The following is a 13,896-nucleotide window of genomic DNA, read 5'->3' on the forward strand; positions in this document are numbered from 1 at the left end:
CCACAATTTACCAAGCAAATTTGCCTTTAGTTCTCCTTCTGAAAATGGGTTAACACACAGTTGCACATGCACAACACTTAAGGCACCTGGAGGGAGTCAGATTAGAATTGAAGATGTAAAAATGTGTTGTGGTTGATGAGATACTCAAAAGTAACACTAAGTATGATTCAGTGGGAAGATCTGTTCATGAAAATCAGTGAGTTGGGTGATTGCTGAAACGTGCTTCATACAATTGTAACCTCTTCTGGTTGTATGTGCACTTAAAACTGAAATCTTATTTTGACGTGCTGTAAATTCTTTAAGAAAAAAAAAACACATGCAAGGTGTTCGAACAAAAACACCAGTATCCATCAATTATGTTGATGCTGCCTCCTTTTTGCAAACAAGGTAGTAGTTGATTTTTTTTTTTTTAAAGACTTTAGCCTTAGCTCAGTGACACCAAATAGTATAGCTGAGTGGTATTCTGCATACTGATCTCTGTTTGTGGTGCATTACAAAACTTTGCATGCAGCAGACGATAAGAAGCCTTTATGAATGTCAAGATTTTGTTTCACATTTTTCACCTAAACATTTTTATTATTTACAATAAATTAATATGAATGGAAAGATGCATTCACCATGAGGTTTGCTTCAGGGTGTGACAATTCTTACAAGGTGCATATGGGTTTTCATTGTATAAACTTTAAAGATACCCAACACTAGAAAGCTTTGTTACAAAGCAGATACTAGAGTTATTCCAACCTCTTCAGCAACCAAGTATCAAATCAAGGCAAGAAACTTCATGTCTTTTGTTCCAGTCAAAACTACAAAAAAAGGGTAACAAAAGTGCAATATCCTAGTTGCCATTGAAGGTACCCCTGAATATTTTAAGACAATTTTTAATTTAAAATTGTTGTATGGTATTTTTAGAGGTAGGAATAGACTGAATTTCCTAGAACGACCCCAGTTTGTTTTGATGACTTTCAAAAGATTTAGTTCTTTTTAAGAGCTTCTTGCAGATGCTGACGAAAGGCTACATATTTCTTTTGGACATGTTGCACTTTTTCCCGTTCTTCTTTCTCCAGAATAAGCAAGAAGTTTTGAAGTTCTGGTACTGTAAAGGCATCCCACTGTCAGCAGAAAAAAAAAAAAAAACACAGGTAAGTGTCTTGACCTTCCCACATTGTGTATACATTCGCTTAAACAGAACCATTAACAAAAAAAAAAGCTAATACCACCCAAAACTATTAAAGAGTGACAACAGTGGATATCTTCTGGAATTAGAAATTGAAGCTGATCCATCCACAATTTGTAGATGTCATTCACCATGAAAATTCAGAAAATGTTTCTGATGAAAACCCATGTCCAATTTTCTACGGACATCTGATGATCTATGTACTGTATACTATGTATGTAACTATTCTGCTGTTTAAAAAATTAGGTAATTTCTCACAGTTTTAAAGATCATTTTGCAGTCGTGCATATAATGATAAAATGGTCTACATTGAAGCTGTTAGGGACAGTAATCCATAGATATAATTTTGACCTAATATTGGAAGCAATGCCCTTGTTTTTTTTATTTTTTAAAGATACCTAGAATAAAATTCTGCTATTGAAAGGTTGACTTTAAAACCAGAAATGGAGCTAAAAGCTTATATCAAGTAAAAACTGGATTTCTCGATCGTTCTTTGACAGACTCAGCATAATATTCTTCTTGGCCATTGGGTTATGCTGCCCCCTACAGGAGTAGGACACTAGGTGGGAAAAATATTTACCACGCCTATGGGGCAGTCCCTGCAGCCATACACCCACATATTCTGCTCTAGTTACATAGTTCGTGAGGTTGAAAAAAAGACACCAGTCCATCCAGTTCAACCTATGATGTGTGTGTGTGTGTGTGTTAGTACATTGTATACCCCTGTATGTTCTGGTCTTTAAGGTGCCCATCTAATAGTTTTTTGAAACTATCGATGCTCCCTGCTGATACGACTGCTTGTGGAAGTGAATTCCACATCCTTACTGCTCTGACAGTAAAGAACCCCTTATGTATTTTAAGGTTAAACCGTTTTTCCTCTAGTTGTAGTGAGTGGCCACGTGTCTTATTGTATTCCCTTTCTCTAAAAAGTTTGTTCCTTATGCTAGGGTCCTCACCAGTACAGCATTTGTACATTGATATCATATCCCCCCTCAAGCGTCTCTTCTCCAGAGAGAATAAGTTCAATGCTTGTATTCTTTCCTCATAGCCGATGCCCTCCATTCCCCTAATTATTTTTGTTGCCCTTCTCTGGACTCTCTCCAGTTCCAGCACATCCTTCCTGAGGACCGGTGCCCAGAACTGGACAGCATACTCCAGAGGTGGCCGGACCAGAGTCCTGTAGAGTGGGAGAATAATCTCTTTATTTCTGGAGTGAATCCCCTTTTTTATACATGCCAGTATTCTGTTGGCTTTGCTTGCAGCGGCTTGGCATTGCATGCCACTGCCAAGCCTGTTGTCCACTAGGACCCCCAGGTCCTTTTCCATCTTAGATTCACCCAGAGGTTTCCCCCCTAGTGAGTAGCTTGCTTTCCTGTTTCTGACGCCCAAGTGCATTACTTTACATTTTTCAACATTAAACCTGATCTGCCATGTAGTTGCCCACCCCATTATTTTGTTCAGGTCCGCTTGTAAGATTTCCACATCCTGCATAGAAGATATTGGCATGCTTAGTTTAGTATCATCCACAAATACTGAGATTGTACTAGATATCCCCTCCTCTAGATCATTTATGAATAAATTAAACAGGATTGGTCCCAGGACAGAACCTTGGGGGACCCCACTTTCCACACCCGCCCAATCCGAGTACTCCCCATTTATCACCACCCTCTGGACTCTCCCCTGGAGCCAGTTCTCTATCCAGGTACTCACCCTATGGTCCATACCTACATTCTTTAGTTTGTACAGTATAGGCTTCAGTTTGTTTCTGCCTAGTTTAGGAGTAGGACCTAGTTCCCGGCTGGGACTTCGGTCTTAGCTTGCTTTTTTATTTTTAAGGGAACCTTTGTTAAAAATTTTATTTTTTCAGCTAGTTATGTTCTGAACTGCAATCAACAGCCGGACTGGCTTTCGGACTGGATATTCTAGATCCTTAAGGTCTCCCAGCCCGGCCAGCGAGCGTGTGCAGGTTATAGCTCAGTGCTAGGCCTCGCCACAACAGAGCCCCAGTGGACGGGGGCTGGTCCGCGTGTGAAACACCTCCCGGGGATCCACGCGACCTGGTTCGGCCTGAGTCGCAGCATACCCCTTGGCTGTCAGCCAAGTGTCCCCCATAACTTGTGGACATGGGCCCCTCCCTGGGAAGGTTGGACCCTCTGGGACCCTTCATTTCCCCTGGCCTCTCGGTAAGTACCAGGCTCCCCCAAGTTCTCCCTCCCCACCAGTCATGGAGATCCCTACCTCAGTCAGCGACGGGATCCTCGGGGGGTGGACAGGCTGAGGCCGCTACAGCGGATCCACTGGGGGGGTTAATCCTAGTGGGGGTCCCTGCCGGGGGAACCCTGATGCCACTTATCATTTGGATCCCTAAGAGGGTCCTGGAGACCACATGGCACGCCATGGGGGCCACCATTTTGCTGTAGAATCCTTCAGCCTCATTTTGCAGATTTCCCCATTCAAATGCATGGACGGTCATGTTTTTGTGGTTTCTCCCATAGGAATGCATTGGGTGGCCATTTTCTTGGAGTCCATGATTGCTGGACAGCAGGGAGCAGCTAGGCCTTTACTCTAGTGAATGACCCAGGTATTTCCTCTACATGTGAAGATCGTTTTTTCTACATAGCAGAATGATTCTGTTCTCCTCCATATCAATTGGTGGTATGTATATTGGGGTCCCTGTAGGTCTTCCTCGCTCACCCTATCGGCAGTGCTAGTGGCTGGGACTTGTAGTACCGCTGGTGCAGCAGTGCGGTCTGTTTTTTTGCAGTTTTCTTAGAGTGACACTGCGTTATTCCAAGGTTCATAATGGAGTCCCAGGAACAAATTTCCCCTACTGATCCCCTCCTTGCGGTTGCAGGGACCCCTGGGTCGCAACCCCTGTCTGCCTTAACGGCAGTTTTGGAAAATCTGGTGTCAAAATTGGATATGGTTATCAAAAATACCACTAGTAAAAAGCGCCCTATGCCCTTCCCTGCCTCTCCTGTATCCTCAGATTCTAAGATAGATATGGCTGCCGCAGATGCAGGTTACCCTGAGGGTTCTGCGTCATCGCTCTCGGGTGGCGAGGACAACATATCCTCGTCTGCAGCCGCGCAGGAAAACGCGCTGGTGGAGGCACTTAGTGTGTCAGTTTTGGGAAACTCTTAAAATGGCGGATAATTCTGCAGCGTCAGGGACGCAGGTGTCTTTTGGCACCCACAAATCCCAGAAGTCGGCCAAGGTTTTCCCTTGTCTGGACCTTTTTGACAAAATTGTCAACGAACAGTGGGGGCGCATCAAACAGATGTTAGTGGTGCCACAGTTTTTCAAAAGGCGCTACCCATTCACGGACGCGGTGTCCGCAAGATGGACTGTACCACCGAAGGTGGACCATCCAGTTTCCAGACTGAACAAATCTACTGTGGTCCCGGTTGAGGAGTCCCCGGTCTTTACAGACCCTGTGGATAGACGGATTGAGTCTCTGGCAAATTACTAAAAAGTGACTTAAAAACGGAACCGCTCTCTCTGGGCCTGACAGAGCTGGTCCAAGCCCTACTATTTATATGTGATGTGTCGCTAGATGTGCCCCCCCTTGTAGCGAGAGTGTCCGTGGTGGGGGTAGCTATTAGACGCATGGTGTGGCTAAAAAGCTGGTCTGCAGATCAGGCCTCAAAAAAAGGCTCTATCAGATCTCCCCTTTTTGGGAGACCGTTTGTTTGGTTCCTCATTGGATGAGTTCATCAAAGGACTCACAGGCGGGAAGAGTACTCTTCTTCCTCAATGCGCCAAGGGCAAGCCACCGCGTAATAGACGGTGGCCTTATTTCACAGCCCACAGGTGGCCCTTCCGTGCCTCCGGCACACAGGAGAGAGGTTCTAAGCCACTTAGGTCTTCTGGGGGGTCCAAGAACACATGGGTTAGCCGAGAACAGGCCAATCCAGACTGCACGAAGGGACGCCATCACCCATATCTAGGGTGGGGGGGGACGTCTTTGCTTCTTTCCGAAAGCATGGACTTTCTTTATTCAGGGCAAATGTGTCCACAAACTGATCCGATCAGGTTACAAGATCGAATTCCAGTCTCGACCGTCGGACAGGTTCTTCCTGTCCAATCTACGCCTATCTCCAGACCGGTTAAGGGATCTACGAGAGGCAGTACAAAATCTGCTGTCGCAAGGGGTGATTGTGCTGGTTCCTTCTCAGGAACGCTTTCAGGGGTTCTATTGAAACATATTCACTGTGCCCAGGAAAGAAGGCAAAGTACTCTGGAAACCAGCATTTTCATTGCTTCGCTGTAGGACAGGAGCATTATCAATTTGGGGCGTTACCCCTTTGGTCTTACCTCCACTCCCAGGGTCTTCACCAAAGTGTTGGCTCTGGTATTGGCATTACTGCGACGGGGGATTGCCAATGGGGTACCTGGACGATCTCCTAAGAGCAGACATTCAACTCTGTTGGGCGACTTGACAATCACTGTACGGATTCTACAAGAGTTTGGTTGGAACATCAATTTCAAAAAATCTGCCCTGGTACCATCCTTAAAACTGGATTATCTGGGCCTGACTCTGGACTCCGCTTCGGCGAGGGTTTTTCTTTCCCCAGACGAGCTGCAAAAGTTGCAGGGGGCGATTTGTTTGCTGTTATCCAGCAATCTGTCCTCATGCTGACTTGCATGTGAGCCTTGGATCTGATGGTGTCAACCTTTGAGGCGGTTCCGTTTGCTCAGTTCCACCCGAGACCCTTGCAAAGGGAAGTTTTTGTCAAATGAAACAAAGATCCAAAGTACTTGGATACTATGATTCAGTTGAGGCACAACACAAAGTCTGCTCTTCTATGGTGCCTTCACTCGTTAGCACTACGCCAGGGCAAGTCCTTCCTCCCCTTGTATTGGACTATGGTAACCACAGATGCCAGCCTGTCTGGCTGGGGAAGCTGTGTCCAGGGGTCCTGGACAGTAGAAGAGTCCAAACTTCTGATCGATATTCTGGAACTTAGGGTGATAAAGCTTTTGCCATTTGTCATTGGACAAATAGTTTACAGGGTTGTCCAGTCTGGATTAAATCAGACAGTGCCACAGCCGTGGCCTACATCATTAATCAAGTGGTCACCAAAAGTGTCTTGGTGGCCCGGGAGGTGCCCGAGATCCTGAAATGTGCGAAAAAATTTTGTTCCAGCCCTTTCTGCAGTGCACATCCCAGGTGTGCAAAACTGGCAGGCAGGTTACCTGATTCGTCGGGGGTTGGATCAGGAGGAATGGTCTCAGCACCCGGAGGTGTTTCACCTCCTGTGTGTCCGGTGGGCAACACCCGATGTAGACCGGTTAGCTTCTTGCCTCAACAAGAAGGTTCAGAGGTTTGTAGCCAGGTCTCGGGGATCCTCTGGCCGACACCACAGACACACTGGTGGCTCCTTGGGGTCAGTATCGACTGATCTATGCGTTCCCTCTGCTGAAACTCCTGCCGAGGCTTCTGCGCAGGATAGAGGTGGAAGGGATTCCGTTTTTTTTTGTCTTACCGTAAAATCCTTTTCTCTGATATTCATTGATGAACACAGCTCCATATCTTCTTGACTGATGGGTTTATGCTGCTCTCCATAGGGGTAGGACACTAGGCAGAAAAAAATTTGACCAGGTCTATAGGGTAGTCCCAGGGGCTATAACCCCACTTCCTTCTATAGAACTTCAGTTTTGTAACAAGCAGTGTCAGAAGAACATAAAACCCAACTCAATAGAGGGGCGGGTGCTGTGTCTGTCAATGAACATCAGAGAAAAGGATTTTACGGTAAGACAAAAATCCTGTTTTCTTTTTCGTTCATTGACGGACACAGCTCCATATCTTCTTGACTGATGGGACATCCCAAAACAGTGTCAATATGAAGGGTGGGAATAACACAGCAAGAAAAAGACACACTTCCCAAAGGCTAAACATAGCCAACCAGGCAAAACAAGAGCTCAAACCTTAAAAACTGGAGCTCACCTGACAAAAATAACAAATACACCCTCAAAGAGGACTAAACCTCTCCAACAGCGGCCTGCAGACTCTTGCGCCCAAAAGAAGCATCCGCAGATGCCAACACATCTACCTTAGTATATGTGACCGCCTTGAATTCCTACATGACTGACGCCTCATGACGGAAGGCCCAGGAGGCACTAAGCGCCCTCGTAGAATGCGCCTTAACAGAGAAAGGAGGATCCTGACCCTTAATGGAACAGGTCTCCACCATCATCTGTCTGATCCATCTGGAAATGGTCACAGCAGATACGGCCATCCCCTTACAGGGCCCATCCGTAAGGAAAAATAAAGAATCTGATTTCTGGATTGACTCCGTCGCTGCCAGGTACACCCCGATTGACCGAACCACATCAAAAGAATGTAAGGCAATCTCTTTAGGTTGCTTAGGACACAGAGAAGGCAACACAATGTCTTCATTTAAATGGAAACCAGAGACGACTTTAGGAAGGAACAACTGACAGGTACGAAGCACTACCTTGTCTATGTGAACCACCAAGTAAGGTGAACGATAGAACAATGCAGCCAGCTCCGACACCCTGCATGCAGAAGTAATAGCCACCAAGAAAGCTACTTTCTGTGTCAAAGTAGCAGAGGAATCTCATGAATATTTTCAAAGAGCGCTATCTGTAGAACCGACAGCACCAAATTGAGGTACCACAATGGAGACCTCACAGGGGGAGCCAGGAGGCAGACCCCCTGAACAAAGGTTTGGACCAAGGAATTTGTGGCCATCGGGGGTTGAAAGAAAATCGCCAGGGCCGATAGCTGGCCTTTGATGGTACCCAAGGCCAAACGCTGATCTACACCTCTTTGGAGAAACTCCAAGACACAAGGCACTGAGAAGGAACAAGGGGAAACCTCCCCCCCCCCCCCCAATATTCACACCAAGTAATGTACGCTCTCCAGACTCAATGATAAATATTCCTAGATTTTCTAGCTTTTAACAGCGTACGAATCATCGATTCAGACACCCCTCTATCCTTCAACACCTGGCTTCAATAGCCAGGTTGTCAAAGCAAAGCCAGTGACTGTAAAGCAGGATGGAAGATCGGTCTTTGAGTTAACAGATCTTCTCTGAGAGGGAGTCTCCAAGGGACATCGGCGACCAGCCGTACTAGGTCTGCGTACCAGGACCTGCGAGGCCGGAGCAACTTGGATGACCAGAATCCCTTCTGCCTTGATCCTTCGCAGAAGTCTAGGCAGAAAAGTCAGCAGAGGAAATGCGTACATTAAGGATCTACAAGAGTGTCTGTGGCGTTGGTCAGAGGATCCCAAGACCTTGCTACGAACCTCTGCACCTTCCTGTTGAGACGAAAGGGCCAACATGTCCACATCAGGAGTCCCCTACCTAAGGCACAGTTGATGAAACACCTTCTGGTGGAGAGACCATTCTCCCTGATCCAACTTCTGCCGATTGAGGTAATCTGCCTGCCAATTTTCCACCCCTGGAGAATGTACGGCAGAGATGGCTGGAACAAAGCGTTCTGCCCATTTTAGAATACCGGCTATTTCCCAGGCCGCTATGGCACTTATGGTGCCCCATGATGATTGACATATGCCACGGCCGTGGCATTGTCCGACTGAATCCTCACCGGGTGCCCCTGTAGACGATCCGTCCAATGGCTTAGGTAAAGCCTGATCGCCTGGAATTTCCAGGATATTGATCGGCAGACTGGACTCCTCCAGAGTCCAAACCCCCTGAGCCAGATCCGTACTCAAGACAACTCCCCATCCAGGGAGGCTGGCCCCTGTTGTGACCACAGTCCAGTACAGGGGGAGAAAGGATTTTCCCTGTCGAAGCGCTGGAGAGCAGAGCCACCAGATCAGGAATCCCCTCGTACTCCGGCTCAACAGGATCAGATTATCTAGAGCCTGTGGGTTCTTGTTCCATTTGACAAGGATCTCCTTCTGTAGAGACCTGGTATGGAACTGAGCAAATGGAACCGCCTCCAAGATGGAGACCATCAGGCCCAGCACTTGCCTGCCGTGATCAGAAAGAAAGAGGAAGTTCATAGAACTGCCACTAGAGGCCAACCTCCCCATAGGCTCCAAAAACATGGCCGCCGATTGATAGAAATGGGAATCTACAAGAATATGGCCGCCAGACTACACAAACCTGGCCGCCAATAGATACAGCAGCCATCCACAAAATGGATGGCCCACGCGGCTCCCAGGACCCTTCAAGGACCACCAGGCACATAAGGACAGCAAGGGGGGCCCCCGCTAAGGACCCCCACCAAGACCATCCCCCCAAAAAAGCCACGTTTGTGCCACTGGCAGTACCCCCCGGCCCCTGCTAGACACCCCCACCATAAATAAATCAGGCATGGCAGTACTGGGGGGGGAGGAGCTAGTTATGGGTAAATGGAAGGTGGTCCGCATAGGGACCCCGATATTGAGGGCGGAGTGTAAAAAGTGCACTGGGGGTCTGACCAACGCAGGGAGGGGCCCACGTCCACCAGAGGGGCGGGGGGACACTACTTACTGCACCATGGGACCAGGTGGGCACCACTCCAGGCAGACCACCCAACGTCTTGGCATAGGGGTGCTGCAGGCTAGAGGTACACTGTGACTCAGTTCATGACTAGGATCGTAACCAGGGCTATCCTCGCGAGACGTTTAACTCGTCGGCCAGCCCCCGTCCAGTGGGGCTATATCACGGCCAACCCAGCAGGGGGCTGTGGGGCTAAGGTCAGGTCACGCTCGCTGGCCAGACTGGGAAGACCACAAGGATCTAGGATATCCAGTCCGTCGCCCATTCTGGCAGTCGATTGTAGTTCTCACAGGAACAGAATTGATTGTAGTTCTTACAGGAACTGAAAATAATAAAAAGAAAAAAAAATACTTGGACCAGAGATCCAAGCAAGGAACTAGGTCCTTACTCCTGACTAGGCAGAAAAAAACTGAAGTCCCTTAGCAGGAAGTGGGAGTATACCCCCTGGGACTGCCCTATAGGCGTGGTCAATTTTTTTTTCCGCCTAGTGTCCTACTCATATGGAGAACAGCATAAACCCATCGATCAAGAAGATATGGAGCTGTGTCCATCAATGAACGAAAGGGAAATACAGGTTTAATAAATAAATAAGGGTTTTTTACACAAAAATAATATTGTCAAAAGTATAATATAATATTTTTATTAGCTAGGGCATGTTCAAGAAAAATTAAATCTAGGGGTTTATTTTGAAGAGAGGAAATGTTGTCTACAGATACTTGTCTCCTTCCTGTGAGTCTTTTTGAAAGTACCCCATGAATTAGTGTTTAGCTTAATATAATTCTAAATATAATTCTAAAGCCTATAAGATTTTGTACCTTAATGCATTCTTTGCATTAGGGGGAAAAAACATTCTGTGTCACAGGATGCCCCCCTTATACTTACCTTGATTCAGCACTGTGCATGAGAGCAGCAGCTCTCTCACTTTTCACTGGGCAGATTGATAATCAAATTCTGTGAAGGGGGGGGGGGGCGAGCCTCACTCTATGTGTCAGTAGCCAGAGTGGCTTGGGAGCGAGCATGCACGGGTGCCCCATAGAAAGCAGCTTTCTATGGGGGCACTCACCGAAGAGGAGGAGCCTGGATCGGCGGCAGAGGACCCCAAAAGAGGAGGATCGGGCTGCTTTGTGCAAAACCATCGCACAGAGCAGGTAAGTATGAGATGTTTGTAAACCTTTTTTTTTTTTTTTTTTTTTTAAATAGGATAACAATCAGTGTAATAAGAAACAGACCAGCAAATGTGTGTTAGTGGAACATGTTTATGAACAATATCTGTTCTTTAGTTAGTTGGAAGCTGGGTCACAGACAGTGACAGGGTGTATAATATGTAGCAGAGTACATACAATGGATATATATCATTTACAGCAAAGTGTATAAATGGTAAGTTGTAAAGTATTATACTGTATGTATTGCTTAGCATCCCAAGTGCTGAGCAATACACAACTTAGAACAATGTAGATTTGTGTGCAGTAGAGAGCGTATAGCACAGAGTGGGGTGTCAGGATATATATGTGTGTGTGTGTGTGTGTATATATATGTATATGTATATATATATATATATATATATATATATATATATGTATATATATATATATATATATATACACAGAGAGAGAGATAAAACAATACATAATGTAATACATAAAACAATACATAATGTAAATATGTAAAAAGCACATGATTATATTTAAAGCCATTTATTAACTCATTAAGGGCTCTTTCACACGGGCTTTCCGTATGTCCGCAAATCATCCTATTTTTTTGCGGATGCTTTGCGGACATAATGTAAGTCAATGGCATTGCGGATGTCAGCGGAATACCATCCACTGACATCCGATTTCCTTCCTTTCAGTTCTGTTCCGTTTTTTCGAACGGAACAGAACCCTATTTTTGTTCCGTTCAAAAAACGGAAAGGAAGGAAAATCGGATGTCAGCGGTGTCATCCGCTGACATCCGCAATCCCCATAGACTTACATTAGGTCCGCATATCATCCGCAAACAGATGGGATGATATGCGGACCTACGGAGCGGATGACAGAAATGTCATCCGCTCCGTGAAAAAAAAAGAAAAAAAAGGACCGCAGCGGACCTTTCACACGGAAAGCCCGTGTGAAAGAGCCCTAAAGGCGAACTCCAGGAAAACCAATAAATACACAATTCAAATACATACAGGGATGATGTTTTACCAGCAAATGGATTTGTATCTTTGTTCTAAGATTTACATGGACAGTGTAATATTTGTTTCTTTTTTTGCTGACTAGCGGGTAAGTGTGCTGGGAAATACAATTTGTTTTGTTTGTGTTGTGCAAAGCTCTTCCATATGCACCTCAAACTAAAAGCGAGTAATTTATTTGGCTTGTTGCCATTTTTGTTTTGTGTGGATTACTCACCTGTACATCTCCTATTTCGTTCTCCTTTAGTACAAAGCTCAGTACATCAGAGTCTGGACCAGCTAAAAGGCGGATATAAAGTGGATGCTCCGTCAGTGCTAGCTTCTGAAAAAGAACTAGTAAAACTTTCAACATTATTATTTGTGCGCTGCAAAAACAAAAAGTATAAAGATTAGCTCAAAAATACAAAAATTTTTCTTTAAAAAAAAAAAAAATATATAGAATAAAGGTTCCCCTAATCCTGCATGAGGAGTCCTGATCTTTGTAATCACACTTTTCTAACACTCATAGTTTAGGCCTGACAGTAGGCTTCTGTACATCCTTATAATGGTTGCCAAGTTGTCAAAAAAGTGAAGAAATTGAGATAATAAATCTTCATGCCAATGGAAAGGTATAAAGTAGTGACTGCTCATGTGTAAGTTAAAAACAGAATATTGTTTTAAAACCATGTTGTGGAGTTGTTTAACCCCCTTCTGCTAATTGTGTGCATATATGCGGCCTCACAGAAGTGGATCTTTATCCATAGAGCCACACTGCACAGCGATTCGTGCTCAGCTCTAACTGAATAAAAGCTCACAGCTTCGACTGCAGGTGTGATCTCGAAAACTACAAACCCATGATACTGTTTATACTTTTCTAAGACGCCTTCAAACTGAATACCAGTGAGAGGTATGATCCAAAGCACAGCAGACAGGGCTTTTGGTTCTCCTCTTTGATGGTTGTTTCAAGAAACTTTATTCTAAACTTGCCCTAGATTATACAAATTTGAAAGCTGAAACTCAAGGGCATCTGCGTGTTACAATTACTGTGAGCCCTGTCTCAAAAGAAGTAAGCGCTCCCTGGTAATGGTCTAAACAAGGTTGATAAGCTGTAACGCTCCTGCGTTTTTATAGTGAGCTGGATTTGCAGCTGCAGAATCTCCACTCAGTAGTCGTGTAGAGATGTGTTGAATTACCAGATCCAACTCTCCAGACTCATCATTGTGGCCCGGCCTGCTTCAGCATGCAAATATACATACACTCAATAAGATGTTCCTGGAGTGATAGGATGTATACGACAGTATAGTGGTGATGTGCTGAAGGGACAGGCGTGAGCAGTGATAGCAATGATAAGCACTTGATAGTAATGTTCAGGAGAGTAGTAGATGGTAATAGGTAGAATGCAGATAGGTTAGTAATCATGTATGGTAACAGGTGATAGGGACAGCAGATGATATATACAGGAGAGACTAACCCAGTGCAAGGATAGATGGTAGTAGACTCAAGAGCTAGCAATCTATGTAACAGTGCAGATGATAGAATTAGTAATGCATAGATAGTAACAGTCCTTAGTGTGCAGAAGTAGATAGTGTAAGTTTGTTATGAAGGAATCCCCTGTGGGGTCCTTTTTTACTAGTGAGGCTAGTAAGCAGAAGGGTCCGGTAGTAAGAGAGTGATCCGGTAGCGAGATACGGGATCAATAGCGAGGTTCCGGTCTGTTCCAGGTAAAGAGAATAGCTGGAGGCTCCGGCAGCATAAGACAAGGCTGTTAAGCATGCAGTGAAGATCAGGTAGCGAGATACAAGATCAGAAGGTGAAGCTCAGGAACAGGTAGCGAGATACAAGTCCAGGTAGCGTCAGGCATAGTTGCATGTAGGCGGCTTGAATGAACAACCTGTGAGAGAAAGCCGGCGATTGAAATAGCCGCTCAGAGCGGCGCTCAGTGATGATGTCATGCGGCTTAAAGGTATATGCGTTCCACCTAACTGAAAAGGTGGGACGCAATATGCAACGGAAAATGGGTAATAAGGGTACCGAAGGTACCAGAATCTTACAGTACCCCCCCCCCCCTTAAGGCCGGCTCCAGAAGGCCTATA

At 45.5% G+C, this 13,896-nt stretch overlaps 1 protein-coding gene across 1 annotated transcript in view; it reads right to left on the reverse strand.

The window, feature by feature from the left end:
• Window positions 1-971: 971 nt before the first annotated feature.
• RASSF5 (Ras association domain family member 5) overlaps window positions 972-13,896 on the reverse strand; it is a gene marked incomplete at its 3' end in the record, with an annotated part of 115,609 nt that continues 102,684 nt past the window's right edge. Inside the window, exons 4-5 of the mRNA XM_082248020.1 lie at window positions 12,042-12,157; window positions 972-1,109 (exon numbers count right to left, since the gene is read on the reverse strand). Of these exons, the coding sequence (XP_082104146.1) occupies window positions 972-1,109; window positions 12,042-12,157 (254 nt within the window). The remainder of the gene's footprint in view (window positions 1,110-12,041; window positions 12,158-13,896) is intronic.

Source organism: Pelophylax lessonae (genome assembly GCF_965119305.1).
Source record: "Pelophylax lessonae genome assembly, chromosome: 2".
Classification (NCBI taxonomy): Eukaryota; Metazoa; Chordata; class Amphibia; order Anura; family Ranidae; genus Pelophylax; species Pelophylax lessonae.